This window comes from Lissotriton vulgaris, chromosome 1_1 (assembly GCF_964263255.1).
Source record: "Lissotriton vulgaris chromosome 1_1, aLisVul1.2, whole genome shotgun sequence".
In the NCBI taxonomy this organism is placed as follows: domain Eukaryota; kingdom Metazoa; phylum Chordata; class Amphibia; order Caudata; family Salamandridae; genus Lissotriton; species Lissotriton vulgaris.
Window position 1 is genome coordinate 1,346,672,178 of NC_141685.1, and position 19,294 is coordinate 1,346,691,471.

General features: G+C 46.1%; 1 protein-coding gene across 3 annotated transcripts in view; it reads right to left on the reverse strand.

Annotated features, from left to right (window-relative positions):
• R3HDM2 (R3H domain containing 2) overlaps window positions 1-19,294 on the reverse strand; it is a 921,072-nt gene that overhangs the window by 150,483 nt on the left and 751,295 nt on the right. For 2 of the 3 annotated variants that reach the window (XM_086966584.1, XM_086966589.1), the window contains 2 exons: window positions 6,282-6,383; window positions 4,911-5,156 (listed from right to left, as the gene is read on the reverse strand). In XM_086966584.1, coding sequence (XP_086822710.1) covers window positions 4,911-5,156; window positions 6,282-6,383 — 348 coding nt within the window. The remainder of the gene's footprint in view (window positions 1-4,910; window positions 5,157-6,281; window positions 6,384-19,294) is intronic. The other variant, XM_086966594.1, reaches the window with a different exon arrangement.

Genomic DNA, 19,294 nt, shown 5'->3' on the forward strand with positions numbered 1-19,294 from the left:
CAATACCACGCTACATGCAGGCAGTGCACATCCGGCTCATTTAATTACAAGCATACCCTATGGGGAAATGATCCGGTTAAGACGACTATGTAGCAATGATCAGGAGCTACATTGGGCACAAGAATTTAGCATGGCCAGATTCTTAGAAAGAGGCTATTCCAAGAAAACCACCAGGAAGGCTATACAAAAATCTATGCTGATTACTCGCTCTCAGTTGCTTAGTAAATACTGTACCGCAGAGGATGTAATTAGCCCAGAATCAGAAACTACAACCACAACTACTGTACCAATAGAGCCATTTAGAATCATATTAGGCTTTTGTAATCAACATAGAGAACTGCGAAAAATCATAAATAGAAATTGGCCTACAGTACTAAAGGATGCCACAATTGGGAATTTACTTCCCAGTAGGGCATCTATCACCTATAGTCGTGCACCTTCAATGAAAGATAAATTGGTTGATACAAGTCCTGAAGTGCTTGATAAAACCTCTTGGTGGCAGAGTAACAAAGGTTTCTTTAAGTGCAAAACTTGCAAGGCCTGTGCACATGGCATCAATAAAAAGACCTTCAGAGATGGTTTTGGCAATAAGGACCGCACAATCAGTAAGGTCCTTACCTGCAAAACAGAATTTGCCATCTACATCCTGGAATGTCCATGCGCCCTACGTTATATCGGGAGTACTAAACTCCCGGTCCATAAACGTATATTATAGCACCTTAGGGCTATCACAAATCAGGACAATACATATCCTGTAGCCAGGCACTTTAAGGAATTCCACCAAAGTAACAGTAACCAGCTACAGTACTATGTTATTGATTCCATATGTGCAAGTAGAAGGGGTGGCAATAGAGAGGCTCAGCTAAGAAAACTTGAAACCAAATACATTCTTCAACTAGATAGTAAACAACCTAATGGTTTAAATCTTACAGAAGATATGTATACATGTTTACACTGAGGCCTCCAGAATTAGAACTATTGCTACTATGTCATGTTGTAATATTATATTGTTGTACTATATGAATTTTAAACGGTTTTTAACTTTTGATAGTTATTTATTGTTTTATATTTCATCAATATTTATGATCTCGAAACAACAATTTGCACATGATATCACTGTACTGTATATGCTGCCATCTAGTTAACACTTAGGCATCCATTTAATTTTACTAAATTCCTCTAATTTCTATTCAAAAATTCTTGCTTCATGAATCTGTTTAGCAATTGCTATTGATGTGATAACCAGCAGTGAGGTCAGTCCCTCTGTGATCAAGTCTGGGCTCAGTCTGATCCAGAGGAACCAGTCCAGAATAATTTTTAGACTCATGTTTTTTCAATCACACTATGCACTATATTTTATGAGCACTACTTGGGTATATGTCACTCTGGATGGCAGTTACACATAGGGATTTATCCCGTGATTGATTTTACTCTAGACTAGTATTTAAATATTGGTATTTGAAAACCTTGATAATTACATGTTTACATATGGATTCTATGTTTACATTTGGCTTCATATTGCACATATATCTTTGCAACATGCAGGGAATCGACACTGTAGATATTAACGTATGTTTTAATTGATTTTAACATATACTTATATCCCCTGAATGGTACACAGACAAAATATCGAGTTTTAAATTTCGATATACAATAATATCGAAGTTTAAATATCGATGGGACAAAATATCGAAGGTAAGTAATATCGACAGTCTTAATATCGATATTAGTATGATATCAGTAATATCAATTTTTAAATAAATTTAGTGTATATTATATTATATTTATTATGTTTTATTATTTATTTTTAATGTAATTTAATTAAATATTGTCTTTTACTACTGTAGCGGGTTGTGGGTTTATAGGGGAATAGGGTGGGAAGTAATTTAATTATGTTAAATTAATTATTAATTAGTAGGAATTATTAATTAATTAATTGAGAAATAATTTTTAATTAATTGATTAATTGATAAATATGTTCTGTAGCGGGTTATGGGTTTATAGGGGAATAGGGTGGGAAGTAATTTAATAATTAATTAATTAATATATGTTTGTACATATTTTAATTAATAATTAATTGGTAATTGATTTATATTAATTAGTTAATTAATATAATTTTGTACATATTTTTAATTATTTAGTTGGTAATTAATTAATATTAATTAGTTAATTACATTAATTATAGTAATTATTTTATATATAATTTTTTGTTATTCTTAATTAATTAATTGGGAAAAAATAATATTAATTATTAAATTAAATTAATTACAGCTAATGTGCTAATATATTTACTTTATTGTTATTGTTAATAATTAATTGGTAATTAAATAATATTAATTAATTTTGGGTAAAGGAGTATTTTTAGGGTTCAGGGTCAGTTTTCAGTTTTTGGGTAAAGGGGTATTTTTAGGGTTCAGGGTCAGTTTTCAGTTCTTGGGTAAAGGGGTATTTTTAGGGTTCTGGGTCAGTTTTCAGTTTTTGGGTAAAGGGGTATTTTTAGGGTTCAGGGTCAGTTTTCAGTTTTTGGGTAAAGGGGTATTTTTAGGGTTCAGGGTCAGTTTTCAGTTTTTGGGTAAAGGGGTATGTTTAGGGTTCAGGGTCAGTTTCCAGTTCTTGGGTAAAGGGGTATTTTTAGGGTTCAGGGTCAGTTTTCAGTTTTTGGGTAAAGGGGTATTTTTAGGGTTCAGGGTCAGTTTTCAGTTTTTGGGTAAAGGGGTATTTTTAGGGATAAGGGTCAGTTTTCAGTTCTTGGGTAAAGGGGTATTTTTAGGGTTCAGGGTCAGTTTTCAGTTTTTGGGTAAAGGGGTATTTTTAGGGTTCAGGGTCAGTTTTCAGTTTTTGGGTAAAGGGGTATTTTTAGGGTTCAGGGTCAGTTTTGGGTTTTTGGGGTACAGGGATATTTTTAGGGTTCAGGGTCAGTTTTGGGTTTTTGGGGTACAGGCGTACAGGGTAAAAACAAAAAAAAATTACACTAAATCAATTAAATAACATTAAAAAAAATAAAATTACATTAAATTATTAAGTGTTTTAATTATTTTAAATGTATATGTATTAGTTTTAATTTTGTTTTAATATTTTTATTTAATATTTGTAAAATTATATGTATTTTAAAATTATTTTTACATTATTATTAATACATTTAAAAAAACGATATTTTTAATTCCGATATTTTTGTACTACGATATTTTTTCGATATTTTTGTACTTACCTTTATGAAGATATGATTCCGATATTTTTGATGTCGATATTTTTGTGCCAATATTTTTGTATTTCGATATTCTGTCTGTCGATATTATGTCAGACATTCCCCCTGAATAAGCCATTATTTAATTGTCGTTGTTTAAAGTATATATTTCTTTTCTACGATGATATATTATGTATTTTACTAGTCTTTTTTCCATGTCCATCCCATGTGATGTAACTAGAATGTGGCACTAGCACTTTAAAAGAAAACTTGCACTATCCTCATGTTGTCATGTGATCAAGGCTCGTTTTGAGCAGAAACTTTATGGCGACAGCACTCTAATACAACCTGCATCCTACTACTTGGTGGTCCGTGTCTGTTCTTGCCCCACGTCTGGGGAAGCGGCAGCGTGTGGGGAACGGAGTTATATATATATATATATATATATATATATATATATATATATATATATACACACACACACACACAAAGCTTCTTTTATTCTTCAAACATGAGAAATAACTCCATGTTAAACATATGTTGGACGTGGATGACAGTTAGGATATTTTGGTAGCCCTTTGGCACCAAAATGCTCCAAATGAACTTCGTTCCAACAGAAAAACCACCATCTTAGACTTATACGTCTTCCTGACAATATCACTTAAAATAAGGCAAATATTTGTATAAAACAAAGGGAGTGAGAATTTGTCGGTTAGTAGTTTACATATCCCAACTGCTTGGGGTTTTAAGCATTTACAAAGTAGGCTATTGCAGAAGAGCAGCCAATATGTTTGAGTGCAAGATGCAATAGTAGCCTAGCAAAAGACATTATGGACGACCTACCACCAAATATGGCATTTTCCCTCATGTCTGAATCTTTTCACTGTCCTCTGGGAATACTGCCAACTTTGTTTATGTTGTTGCCTTTTGCTATCCCATCTTGGACTTTGTGACTTCAGGCTTGTTTAATTAAATTTAGAGTCAGCACATGCCCTTTCTACATTACCATGGGGCTCTGTTTATTAAAAGAAGACATTCTAATGTTCTACGCCTTATATTCATTATCATACCCCACATTCCAACTTGTTACAAGTGACCGATTGAGGGCTAAAGTTCTCTGTTCCTTAAGGGAGCTTATAAGATACAACCTGGGTAGCTCCAGCACTAGCCATGGAAGGGTATCACTACCCACATTTAATAGGCGCTGGCAGTAAGTATTAAACCTTCTCTGTTACATGGCAGGCATGCCACAGATTTGCGATCTATGTGACTTGACTGGAGGACTCTGAGGTTAGCTGCAAGAAATGGAACCGACGGCAAGGCAGATAGAGACTATATTTCTCTCTGAAACCATGTTTAATTATGAAATTCAGCATTAAGCCTTTTGCTCTCAACACATGAATAAGGAGAGTACAAAAAAGTATGATAAAACACCATTTAGGCAGTTACTAGAGCCTCTGTCAGTTGTCACAGACAAGCCAATAAGTGAACATTAGTTGGACCAAAGTCTACACACTCTATATATTAGCAAAGGATGCTAGTCAGCATGGTCTGAGGAAGAACAACTGGTCATTTTACATCACAGATGCTTACAATGAGCCATGTTATTTGTAGACACAATGCTCACCACACCAAATCATAGCATGGAAACACTTCTGAAAGACTATGCAGCCAGTGTTGGAGTCTACTCGTTTCCAATCCAGAGTACACTGGCTTCTTGACAAACCTGCTGCGGTGGCTGCATGTAGCCCTGGGGGGGAAGGACTTGCTGCGTTGAAGGAGGATGCGCGGCCGATGGGTAGCTGCTGCCTTGGATGGCGGGCCCTGCAGACGTCATGATGAATCCAGTCTGCGGTGGATGTTGGGACATGAGAGGTGGTGGATACATGGCAGAGGATGCATCGGGAGCTTCTGTGGATCCCTGGCGACTGAGGCTCATCTGTCCAAAGTGGTTGCTGATGTGATCATCAGACTATGGTGGGGAAGAAAACAGAGCCAAAGGTTAAAAAACAAAAACACACACACACACACACACACACACGCAACTGCCTTATTCCCAGAGGTGGCATGCAGTACCTGTGAGTTACAAAAAATGACAGACATATATGGCTATCACTATTTATCACATTCCATAGTTACCACAGCATCTGCCACACAGGAAATCATGCATGCCCAGTGACCAAGAGCACAACTCCATCAAAGTTTCCACTCAAGCCAAATTACGCTCTCCTCCAGGTAAGAAGTGAGCTAATCCTTGTTTGAAGTCATGAAAGGCAATTTCTACTATTGAACACAAGTCATCTTGGAAAGAACAGTTAAATCAAATTATTAAATGACATTGGCTTCTGTTTGATTTATGGTGTAGCACAGTTTGCTTAATGTCAGAATTGTACCAGCTCAGTTAGTTAAGTTCAGAGAAATGGAAAAGCAGGAGAAGAAAAAGGTAAAATTGAGGTGCAGTAACCCAGTGGCATTGGAAGGGTTGAGTATGACCACCAATCCTTAATGTCATGGATGCTGCAAGTCGGCCTGAGGAGAAAAAACAGCACTTGGGAACCTAGGTAACGGAATAGCAAAGAATCTTGCAGGTCAAAATGAAGTTCACTAGCTGAGTACTGTGTACTCAAGTTCTAGAATAGCAGAATGCGTTGCAGGGAGAGGTCAGAGGCATGGCAGGGTTGTGTGGTGCCTGGGCAAAGTAGAGGGCAGTACTGTGGAAGAAGGTGCAGCAGAATTTAGGCACGTCCTGCAAGAATGTGGTGGGGGCAGCAGAAAGAGTGATGGTTGGGGAGGCAGAATTGGATGGCTGCTTGGTAGAGTGGAGTGCATTTTCAAATCTGTGCATGGCTCTCAGGACTGGAATGTACACAAAAGATGGAAGCCAAGGTTGCCATGGAAGAGAGACAGAGAGCGTGCCACAATTCAGGCCTTTAAAACATGCATGGACAGGATGTGCCACCCACTAAGGTTTTCAAATCTATTCGGTCCAGTTGCACTTCACAATGATAGACCATGCCAGAAACAGGTCCACACTGAACAAAGCTCACAAAGCGCATGCAAACAGACCTAGAAGCAATAAGGAATAAAGGAGATGTACCATATTGTACTGCTGGGGAGGAGAAACTGGAAGGAGAACTTGGGGACAAGAGCTTGGAGTGTACTGAACGGGCTGCGGCGAAGGCTGAAGAGTTGGCACTGGCTAAGGACCAGTCCAACAATCATGCAGAGAAGTTTGCCAAAAAGACAAGATAAGGGAAGATAAGAGGCAAGACAAAAATGGAGAGGAAGGATTAGATAGGATGGCAACCGAAGGGAGATGTTTGGAAAGGGATGGAATGGTGAGGGGAAGGAAAGGGGCAGGAGGGCAAGGGACAAAATGGGTAGGATGAAAGATGAAAAGATGCACAAGGGTCAGGGAGGGAAAGAGCCATTGGGAAAGCAAGTAGATGAGGTGACGGGGAGAGTGATTTGAAGGGACAGCAAATGGAAGGGAGGGGAAGACGAGCAAATGGAAGGGGGCAAGAGGAGGACATGGAAGGGGGCAAAAGGAGGACATGGAAGGGGGCAAAAGGAGGACATGGAAGGGGGCAAAAGGAGGACATGGAAAGGAGCCCGAGAAGGACATGGAAATGGGCAATAGGGTCAAGAAAGGAGATAAAAGGAGGGGGAGATAAGGGGAGGAAGGCAAAGGGAGAAATGAAGTAAGAAGAAGAAGATTAACATGGGAGGAGAAGGGAACAAGAGTGAGCGAGGGGAGATTAAGGCAAAAATAGAGAAGAGAAAGGTCAACAGAAGAATGAAAAGAAAGGGAAGGAGAAGGAGGGTAAAGGAAGAAGAGGGTACAGAGGTAGGAAACGGGGAAGATGAAATACATGGGGGAGGAGAAAGAGTGGACAAGAGGAAAGAAAGGGGGACAGGAGGGAGATCGCAAGAGGACAGGAGGGAGGTCACAGGGGGATTGGGAGGGCACAAGAAGGAAAAGAAAGGCACCGGGGCAGTTGGGTCAATTAAAATGGTCGGATAGAGAACAAAAGGGCAGGAGAGGGAAGATAAAAATAAGAAATAAAAATGTTAGTTAGGCAAGAAACGCAGGCTGCAGCAGAATTACTCAAGATTCACAAGTGAAAACAACCATCACCCGTAACAATGTTTCTCCAATGAACAGGAAATACTTTTAGTGATATGGTGTCAGTGGCATTACAGGAGTTGTCATGAATCCAATTAAAAAGGCAGGTAACAGCTTCAGGCATTCTAAACATACAGCAGACTCTACGGATTCTACTCTGAATGCTTTTGTCAGTTTCAGGCTCCACCTGCTCAGTATTTGTGACTCCAAGCTCAAAGGGGGCTCTGACAAATACTGCGCAGCGCAGAGCTCGAGTTACAAGTTCTGCATGCATATGCACAGTAAAAAACAATGTGCATATGCACAAAAGCCTTCCTTGGAATAGTTTTACAGAGTACTTCGGACATTCATTTTCTGATTCTTGACTATTTATTCGTATCCAAATCGTCACCGCCCCATCCTAAAGAACAAGTTAATTACCCTTGGTAACGATATATCTGTAAGAAACATTAGTTAGTTAGATTCCTTACCTTAGAATATCCCCAGGCGTCAGGCTGGTTCCGGAAAGTTTTGCGTAGCAGCACCCCTGCACGTCTTTAGGCGTTGTCTGCGGCTCCGTGTCCGTCGTCGGCACCGGGATGACGTTGGAGTACTTAGACGCCGCCCTTGTGCGCTGACGTCAGTTCTTATACACAGCTTTTCCGCGCCAGAAACGCAGAGCCATGATAAAAACAGACACTGGTGCCATGAAACTAGGGCCCTCAAGGGGATGAACCTTAAACCTAGATATCGGTTTGCAGAACGCGGAGGATGGGTGGGGCAGTAAGGAATCTAACTAATTAATGTTTCTTACAGATATATCATTACCGAAGGTAAGTAACTTGTTCATCTGAAAGAAACACGTTAGTTAGATTCCTTACCTTAGAATAGATACCTCAGCAATACCAACCCCGGTGGTGGGTCTGCGAACCAATGATCACATCAGAAAGTCCTGGAGAAAGGAACGGCCGAAAAAGTCATCTCTCCGGACTTGCCTGTCCAGGCAGTAGTGTCTAGCGAACGTGTGCAGCAAGGCCCACGTAGCTGCCTGACAGATGTCCTGCAAGGAGACTCCCCGGCCTAGGGCAATAGTAGCTGCCGTGGCCCGAGTGGAATGGGCCCTCAGCCCAACTGGAGGCTCCTTTTTAGCCAAAGAGTAGCATGCCTTGATGCACAACACGACCCACCGGAAGATGGTCCGTTTGTGCACCGCCCGTCCCTTCTTAGCGCCCACGTAACCAACAAAGAGTTGGTCATCCAGCCAGAACTGGCGTGTGCGATCCAGATTGAATGAGTGCACGTTTTGTGTCCAGACAAGGTGGAGCCTCTCTTCCTCTTTCGAGGGATGCGGAGGCGGAAAGAAGGTGGGCAAGGTGATGGACTGCCCGATGTGGAAGGCTGTGACTACCTTGGAGAGGAAAGAGGGACGCATCCTCAAAACAACCTTGTCCGGAAGGACAGAAAGGAAAGGTTTAGAAAAAAGAGACTGGAGCTCACTCACTCTCCTGGCAGAGGTGATGGCAACCAGGAATGCAGTCTTGAGAGTAAGACGACGAAGAGGGTAATTGTGAAGTGGCTAGAAAGGAGCACACATCAAATAAGTTAAAACAAGATTCAAGTCCCACTGAGGTATCACGAAAGGAACAGGAGGAAACATGTGAGTGATGCCCTTCAAGAATCTATTTACAACAGGGGACTTGAAAAGAGAAGACTGATCAGGTAGCCTTATGAAGGCTGAAATGGCAGAGAGATGGCCCTTGATAGTGCCCAGAGCAGAGCCCTGCTGGGCAAGAGAAAGAAGAAAGAGGAGAACCTCTGAAAGGGGGCAGAAAGGTGATCCACAGCCTTTGCTGTACACCATGCCAAAAATTTGTTCCACCTGCAGGCGTATACCGATTTTGTGGTGGGCCGCCTGGCCACCAGAATGACATCACAGACTTCAGGAGGCAAGTCAAATGGCCTCAACTGTCGCCGCTCTATCTCCACGCATGAAGGTGGAGACTGGACAAGTTCGGGTGGAGGACCGTCTGTAGGAAGGTGGACATCTGACTATGGTTACTCCCAACTTTTTGCCTAGTGTTTAGCTGGTTTTCGATTTAGTTGACCTGGGACCCTGCTATTCAGGACCCCAGGCCCTCTGCTCTCTCTGTTAAAATGGACTCCATGTACTCTAGGTACATACCAATTGGAACATGGATCACCTTGTGAGCCCCTGTACAGTGTACCCTAGGTACCCAGGGCATAGATGCATCCAAGGCCTACCAGGGGCTGCAGCACGTATTGTGCCACCCCTGGCCTGGCCTTACTATTTGATACAACTGGCTGGTAACACAGCTGGGGCAAGGTGGTGTAATCACCCTTTGCTGTAGATATAGTATACCTATATCTAACCCAAAATGGACACATATATTCCTATAAGTCACTCCTATGGCAGGCCTTATCAATCCTGAAGGCAGAGTGCTTGGAAATATGTGAGATGGTGCTCTAGCATGAGCTGAGCCTGTCTGCAGCTTTCGGAATCATGTCCTTTAGCTGTTATCATGATAGTGCCATACCATATACTCTTAAGTGCATTATAATCCTTGCGGTTATTGCTAACTTTGGGTTGGCATTATCAAAACATGTCGAGTAAGGTGTCATACAATTTGGAATACTACCCCCTCGCCAGTTCTGGCGACGGGGGTAGCATTCCACCCTTCTAGAGGGACACGACATGTACAGAACTAGAACCCCGATTAAAGTTAACCAGAGCCTCAGCATCATAAAATGGATGCTGCTGCCACAGACACAAGTCTGACCTCCTGCTGCTGAGAGTCCTTCCAGCAAGGGAGGCCTGGACAAAGGGTTTCCTGCCTGGGGAGGTGCTAGCACCACCCCAGACAGGACTTTGTGTATCCAGATAGGCAGGGCTGAAAGGAATGAGACATGCCTGGGGCACACAAGGTGTCCCTGTGCATACCCCAGTTCAAACCAGTTGCTGGGGCACTCCAGCCCCAGCTCTGGCGCGAAAGCTGACAAAGGATAGGGGGTGCAACTACCCCCCTTCCTGGTCCCACCCATGGGAGGGACCTAGTCACTAGTACAGACCCCTTTAGCAGACTAAAGGTAGGAGCCAGTCCCATTCCATTCCAGATTAGATTATCCTGAACAACTCTACAAAGAAAAAACTCTGGACTTCGACGTTCTGCTCCACAGAAGACTGAAGAAATCTCCCTTGTGGCCAAGGGGTGACCACCCTGCATCCGTAGGCCCCATCAAGCGTCCTAGCGGTTCACTTTGTTGTCCTTCCTGGCGGAACCAGACTTCAGAACCCGACGAGACCCGGACTTCCACACCTCTCCGACCTCAACTCACATCCGCAGCACAGCTGATATCTGTGGGTGCGACGAGACACGTGGGACCGGCCATCTTGAAGAAACTGCACTTCGCTTCCAGCACGACCTCGGAGGCACCCTCGAGTGAGTGCTTTGGGGATTGAGAAGCCCCAGACCCGAGCAGCTCCTGCACCGAAGACCAGCCCTCCAGCATCCACGAGATCTGCGTGGGGCCCTTCTGCTTGATTGCTAATCGACGCGTTGTCTGGTCACTTGCCGGCTGGCTAGTGGCCTCCTAGACGAGGAAATCTTGAAACAACACCGCTGGTCTGGTTGCTCCAGACTGGTCCTTGTTTCCCTGCAAAGGAGAAGTACCCCGGACCCTCCTGGTCCACACCAGACGCCATCTTCACTTGCCGCGTGGGTTGCATTTGCCAAGGCCTATTGACTCCGATCCTGGAACAGACACCGCCAACAGCGAGAGCCTGCGTGGGACAGCTCGTGCCGCCATCCTGGTCGTCGAAGACACCTCCTGGTTCACATGGCTGCAGAGTCAAGCGTCACCTCTTCACCTTATCGCGACAACATCATCTGGTTCCTTCCTGGTTCCACTCCTGTCACTGGCTAGTGACTTTGAACACTGTCCCCTCTGCTTTCAGGTCTCCATCTTCTTCGATCCACCCTTGGATCACTCCGGACATCTCCCTCCTGGTCGCCTGCAGCATCTTTTCTTCAAGGCTCCATTGACTTCAACGAGGAAACCCGACACACTTTCACACCTATGCACCCGCAGCCAGTGGGTGAGGTAACGAGAGCATTTCGGTGCTCATAGGTAGATGGACTCTCCTAGTGTCCAGGTATCCTGTAGTTTTGGTCTCAACCAGTCGGAACTGTCCTTACTTACCTATTTTGTTAATTGTTCGTGCCCATTGACTTTGCATTGAAACCCGCGTGTGTTCTAACACTGCACACGCGTCCCGTGGGCCTCCTGATCCTTACCTAAGGTTAGGGTAGTGTAGCCCCAGCGATTCTACAGCCTCTGGGCATCCTCATTTCTTCTATCGTTCTACTTAACCCATTTACTTAGTATATGGTTTGTTGTGCCCCTAGAGCACCATTGTAATTCTGCGACTTACTGTATTTTTCTGAAGAGTATTGTTATGTGCTTAGCCCTCTGATCTCATAAAGATTCCAGAGGTGTTTGTTAGTAATAAATATAGTGTTTATTTTTATAACAACCTGTGTGGTGTTCTTTTATCTGGTATTCAAGGGGGTATATGTGGTAAAATAGCTGGCTTCACATGCCAAAAGAGATTAGCCTAAGACTGCTCTGTCCATGCTACCATTAGGATAGCTGGTCTATAAAGTTGACTTACAACCAATCACCATAAGGGTTGTTTGGACTGATACAAGGTGATCACTAGAACTAGTGAGTATCCTATCAGGCCAACTTCTCACACCATCCCCTGCTGATGCGACAGAAGGTCCTCCTGAAGAGGCAGACAAATTGGGGGATCGACTGACATGCTGATTAGCTCCGGATTCCAGAACCTTCGAGCCCCGTCCAGAGCCACAAGAATGACTTGGGCCCAGTCACGCCTGATATTCTTCAGCACTCTTGGCAGAAGTGGCATAGGCGGAAAGGCGTACAACAGACAACAGCTCAAGTTGCGACTAAATGAGTCTCCGAGCGAGCGCCACATTGGAAATTCCAACGCGCAGAACTGATGACATTGCGCGGTCTCTTCTGTGGCAAAAAGATCTAACCAAGGCTCTCCCCACTGCTAAAAGAGACCTTGAGCCACATCCAAGTTCAGACGCCATTCGTGATCCATCATGCACAGACGGCTGAGTTCGTCAGCTCTGGCGTTCAGGGAACCTGTCAGGTGTTGAACCATCAGGGTCACGCCCTGATGTTCCAGCCACTGCCAGAGGGGCAGAGCCTCCTGACAAAGGGTCCACGACCCTGGCCCGCCCCGTTTGTTGGAGTACCACATGGCGGTGGTGTTTACGTGAACACCTGACTACACTCCCCCGGACAGAGGGGAGGAATGCTCTCAGTGAAAGTCGGATTGCCCGCAGCTCCAGAAAGTTGATATGGAGCCGGGACTCCGCCGGAGACCAGAGGCCTCTGATCTCCGCCTCTCCCATGTGCCCCCCCTCTCCCCCCCCCCACAATTGCGGTCCGTGAGCCACCACTGCAACTGTCTCGCAGTGCCCTCCGAGATCAGGACGTGGTCGGACAGGTTGCCCTGATGCTGGGTCCACTGAAACTTCAGGTCCCACTGCAGAGCCCGAATCTGCCACCTGGCGTGATGCACTAGAAGGATACAGGAGGCCATCAGCCCCAGGAGCCGCAGCGTCAACCTGACCGAGACCCGGGATAAAGGCTGAAAGATAGGAATCAGAGCCTGAATATCCCGAATCCGCTGTTCGGGAAAATAAACTCAAAATTTTGCCGAGTCCAGAACCGCTCCGATGAAGAGGAGCTTCTGAGAGGGGCACAGGTGTGACTTCGGCACATTGATGGAGAACCCCAGCAGGTGCAGGAGGTCGGCCGTAGTCTGGAGGTGGCTGACGACTGTCTGGGGCGAGCCCACCTTCAACAACCAGTCTTCGAGATAGGGGAAGACTGAAACCCCCGATCTGCACAGATGAGCTGCGACTACCGCCATCACTTTCGTGAACACCCGGGGGCGCTGGTAAGGCCGAAGGGGAGCATGGTAAACTGAAAGTGCTCGTGGCCTACCGTGAACCGCAGGTAACGCCGGTGGGCCGGCAGGACGGGGATGTGGAAATACGCGTCTTGCAAGTCCAACGCTACCATCCAGTCTCCAGGGTCTAGGGCAGCTAAGACCTGAGCCAAAGTCAGCATCTTGAACTTCTCTTTCCAGAGGAAGCCGTTGACGTTCCGCAGATCCAAGATAGGGCCAAGGCCCCCTTTGCCCTTCTTGGGTGCCAGAAAGTAGTGGGAATAGCAACCACACCCTACTTCTGGCCTAGGAACGCGCTTGATGCCCCCCTTGGCCAAGAGGGCCGTAACTTCCTCTTGCAGAAGTTGCAAGTGATCCCCTGACACACAGTGGTACAGCGGTGGCATGGCTGGAGGGGTCACCTCGAAGGGGAGGGAGTAGCCCCTTCGGATGATGTGCAGCACCCACCTGTCCGATGTGATGGTGCGCCAGTGGAGGAGGTGATGGCGAACCCTGCCTCCCACTGGCGTTGGATGGGCCTGAAAGCTCAGACTACGAAGGTTTTGAGGCGGATGCTGCGGGGGTGGATGTGGATTGGCCGCGCTGTTGTCCCCTTGCACCGCCACGGCGGTTACCACGTCCGCCACCACGCTGAAATGGAGTCTGCGACCCGTGGCTGGCAGGGCGTAAGGAGGCGCCCCTTCCTTGGTCACGAAAGGAGCACGAGGCAGATGGCTGCTGGCGCTGGCCGGACAGGCCCAAGGATTTGGCCGTAGTCCTAGTGTCCTTAAAACGCTCAAGCACGCTGTCTGCCTTGTCGCCAAAGAGGCGACGGCCATCGAACGGCATGTTCATGAGTGTCGCCTGGACATCAGCCGAGAAGTTGGCGGACCTCAGCCAGGCGTGGCGGCACACCGCAACAGTCGTGGAAATCGCCCTACCTAGCGAGTCTGTGGTATCCAGTCTACATCGGATTGAGTACCGTGCCGCATCCCGCCCTTCCGCAAGGGCTTGGGCGAGTTTGGCCCAGGCCTCCACCGGGCATTGTGGCAGCACGCCCGCAACCGTGTCCCACAGAGAGTGGGTGTAACGGCCCAAAAGGCATGCGGTGATGACTGAACGCAACCCCAAACTCAGTGAGAACAGCTTCTCACCATACTGGTCATACCTTTTGGATTCCCGATTAGGTGGAGCAGTCGGGAATGCAGTCTCGGAAGTAGAGGCCTGGATAACCAGGCTCTCAGGGGTGGGGTGGGTAGACAGGAAGCTAGGGTCGCCCGGGGTTGGGCGGTGGCGTCGGGCCACGTTCTGTTCTACAGGGAGGCCTGTAGCGGGCTTGGACCAAGTGCCCAACAGAACGTCCGTGAGGGCGGCGTTAAGGCTCCGAGGAGCTTGCCTGCGTTTTGAGGACCTCAGTGAGGAGGTTAGTCCTCACGGCCGTGACAGGGAGCCCAAGGTGTAAGGCCTTGGCCACCCTAGTCAGCACCACACTATAAGCAGCCCCCTCCTCCGTAGCCACGGTAGGAGGAGAGACAAAACCACTGTTGGGCAAAGTGTCCAGACCACTGGCTTCCCCTAGCTCCACTGCCCAGTCCTGATAAGACTGGCACTCCAGTGCCAGAGGGTCCTCAGACCCCTCCAAGTCCCCCTCGTCCTCCATCTCATCAGGATAAAAGGAAGTGGCTGGATCAAAGAAGTATTGCTCCTCTCTCGGCGTCGAAGACGGCGCCGGTCCGACGCCGGACCCGGATCGGGGGTGGGACCGAGGACGACGTCGTCCAGAGATGGCGTCTGAGGCGACACCCTAGGGGTTGGCGCTGGCGAAGGGGTCGTAAGGTCGACCAGCGACGACCCGTATCCAGGCCTGGATCCTTCAGGGTCCTGCGGAGTCGTCGACGGCATCGGGGCCGAAGCACCCGACGGCACCGGCCCGCTGGAACCTCCAGTCGGTACCGCGTGGCCTGGAGGCGCCACAGCGGAGTCAGACGGAGGAGAGAGACTCCTCATGGCCACGAGGAAGGCCTCTATCTCCTGCGGCGTTGCGTTCAGCCCAGGGACCGGCGGGTATGGAGCTGGAGGCGGCGCCAGCGGCTCCAGCGGAGCCGGTGTCGCCCAAACCCCCAGCCGCATTGCGCGAGCGTCGGGGGGAGTCGGAAGAGCGAGGACGTCTTTTCGACTTCTTGTGCCTCTTACCTGAGGACTTGGAGCCCGACGAACGGTGTTGACTCGTCGAGCTTCGATGACTATGGCCCCGCGACCGGTCCCCTGACCTCCTCCTGGATCGGGGCCGCGAGCGGCGCAGGTCCGACTGCCGGAGCTCGAGGCTCTTACGGGACCGCTCCCGCCTAGATTCCGGCAGTCGGAGCACGACTTGTCATCATGGTCGGCTCCCAGGCAATACAGGCACCAACGGTGGGGGCTGGTAACCGACATAAGCCGGCTGCAATCGACGCAGGGTTTGAACTCTGGCATCCCTACCGGCACCGTATTGACAAGATCAAAAAGATCCAAAAAGTTAGTCAAAAACTGACTAAGGAGTACTGCTTTTCCCGGATCTGCGCTAGCTGGCGCGGAAAAAAGAAGAACTGACGCCAGTGCGCGAGGGCGGCGTCCAAGTACTCCGACGACGTCATCCCGGCGCCAACGACGCCGACGACGGATGCAGAGCCACAGACGACGCCTACCGACGCACAGGGGTACTGCTACGTAAAACTTTCCGGATCCAGCCTGCCGCCTGGGGATATTCTAAGGTAAGGAATCTAACTAACGTGTTTCTTTCAGATAGAATCCATACATTTACAAACCAGAACTCCCTCTTTAGGCAAGATTGAAATATTCAGGAGATCAATTTTATAGGGTAGAGACCCTATTGTTGGGGACAGCACAGATGTATCTATTTAAAAAGGTTGTACCTTACAAACAATTAAAAAAAACTTTGGGGTGGAAGGGAAACCAATTATTTTGCACTAGTCTAAATAAGGACTGGCCTATAAGGAAACTAGCACATTTCACGCACAAACTGAAACACAATAGATTCTGGTCAGTATTAATAACCCTTTAGACACATATGCCTATCAGGAACTCTCTCAATGTCACTACAGTCCTATTCACACCTGTACCCCAATAATTCAGCAAAATTAGGTTTCAAAATATTTTTATGAGCACCACTGTCTCATTGGTTATCTACACTAGGAGTCATTGTGGTGTAAAAAGTGTTACAAAATGCACAGCTGAACAAAACACGAAGTCTTTAATTTGCAAAAGATATTTTAATTTACAAAAGAAAATGGTGCTCTGGACGACAGCCTAAATATATATACACATGCTAAAAATCACCCCTGAAGTTGGATATCCTGCACAACTCAAACTTTTTAGTTTGGGGTAAGTGGCTACTGACACCAGGAGACTAGGATGAAGCATACATCCTATACTGTTAGCTCATAGGCTAATCACAGCATTATTTAATACATATCAATATAGTCCTCTAAAACTGTGAATAAAATAGAAATGTAACATGAGGACAAGGTTACTTACCTCTAATAACAGTTTTGAAGCAAGAAGCAGTTTTGTAATTGCATACCGTGCATTGTTTAACCATCTAGTGGGTAAATTGTAATGGTGCATGTTTTTTCCTTTTTAGGTCGAGCCTAGCGTGGTGCGCATGCGCTGCCCTATGGGAGGCTTTTTGTGAGCACTCCAAACTTCCCTGAAAGTTCTCTGTGTGGGTCTGGTAACTCCCAAGCATTCTATTGGCCTTTGCTTGTGGCTTTCAAGAATGAAAGCATGCAAATGGCCAAAGGCGGGTGCATGTCCCAGCTCTTTGTGTAAAGGTCACTCCCACGTCGGATTGGTCACGGGAGCGAGCAGTGGCACGCTTTGTGGCAGCAGCATACCTCCATTATTGTTGTGGATCATGTTACTAATGAAACACAGCACGCCGCTTTCACTTTGCGGACGCGCTTGATTTCTGTTCCCATTAATTTTGTCCTCGTGCATATATTACAAACACGTGTTATTTTAACCCCGTATATATTTTTTTGCAACGGTTTACATGCATTTGAGGCACCCTTTTGTCTTTTTTTATCCTTAAGTATCATAATATTATTGATTATTATTCCTAGCAACTTTGCCATTGACATTATTACCTTTCATTACATTATTTGTTAGTCTTTAAATCATCAGCAGGAAAAGTAATATTAATACTAGTTCTACTAGAACTAATAATAATGACCACCTTAATAATTATTGTAGTAATAATAACAACAACCTTCCTTTAGTTGTCCCTCGTTGCCAAAATTTGCTTTAAGCCTGGCTGTCACAGCTTCAGAACTACCAATAGGGGCCCATTTTAATCTCCTGAAATGTGAACTGGAAACAAGGCAGAATGCTACATCATCAAGCTGCTGAGGATCATTCGGCTTGTTAACTGCTTCCTAACCTAACTGAGGTTGAAACAGTACAAGTTCACAAGAGCACTGACCCACTGCGCCCTTGAGCTCGCTTCAATCTTTCCACGAACCAAAATGTGCAGACAATGTAAAGGATACATTTCCAAATCAACCTGATAAGGAGAAATTACAGGCAGCACAATGGGTATTGTAAACCACATGAAGCCTTTTCTAACTTTTAATTGTGATTTGAAATGTTTATAGTCTTTGACTTGCACCTGTGCGAGACTACACATAAAGAGGATATACATTTTGAAGCACATTTAAAGAAATATCTTTTTTAAGCTAGGATGTTCCTCTTATATGGAGCATTTCTACTGTGTTTTGTAAATTAAATCTATTTACATACCTTCTTGCATTAATGACGCAGAGGAAACAACCACTTTACTTTCCAAAAAACATTGCGTCATTTGCAGGAGCAACCATCAATAAGATACAAATACATTTTTAATTGTTTTGCCTGTTGTCGGTTCCCTCAGTCGTTCGTGTTATACTGGTCTCAGACTATGCTCTGTATTCATTGTGGACTACCCCTGTCTAAATGTACCTTGGTTTTCCCACTGTATATGACAGCACAACACTGCTTCCCAGGTGTAGTGGTATTTGTTGTTTCTTCGGTTCTTGAGCAATATGACTGGTTTACCTGGGGCTAGTTACAATGAGACTCCAAGTCGCACTGAGAATATTAAGTTATGCTCCATATATCTTGTTTGTGACACTGCACCGTTCTGTGACCCAGAGAGTCCAGCCCAGGTCTTCCACTCTCTCACTGTCTCTCTCGCACTGACTGACTCTTTCTCTCACTGACTGACTGGGTGCCACTTCGCTGTTGAGGATTTTTGCCGACTGCTGATTGTTGCGAGGAAGACCTGGGGGGTTAAGAGAGCACCACCCGAAGTTCGAACCTTGCTGCAGCCCGTTGCATAAGGTTATGAAAGCCGCCAATATCCTCAGGTGGTTAATCAGAGGGTTGCGGCATAGGAGGCAAAGGCATGGGGATTATTTACTCATCCCAAGGATCCCCAGGCACATTATCATTAGGCAATTCACATTCCTCTCTTCCATCCTCATCTGATCATGAAGTATCCTGACTCCCTTGTGGTATAGCTTCTACAGGGTGTCTCCGAGAAGTAGGATCTTCTATTGGTGGCGCAGGTGTAACTGCCGGCACGGTAGGTAAAATTGGAGTAGTCGGTGTAGTCGGAAACCTCTGCCGATAATCAGCCAACATGGCCTGCAAATCCTGGATCAGAGATGGAGGAAGATGCCTTGCTTCGCCCGAACGTGGAACCTTATGCGACTGTCTATGATATGGCGTAGACAAGTCTTCCTTATAAAAATGTTCCTGGTAGTCTTCCTCTTCATCTTCTTCTTGATATTTTATGCGCAACTCTGAAGGGTGGCGTGCAATCCCTAAAGGGCCTTCTTCCTCCCCGTCATCCTCATCAGATTCCTCCTCTTCCACATATGTCTCCAAGATGTGTGATGGTAACAGCGGAGATATATTAGTAAAGTCTTGCCTATGGTACGTTTTTAGTTGAAAATGGTTG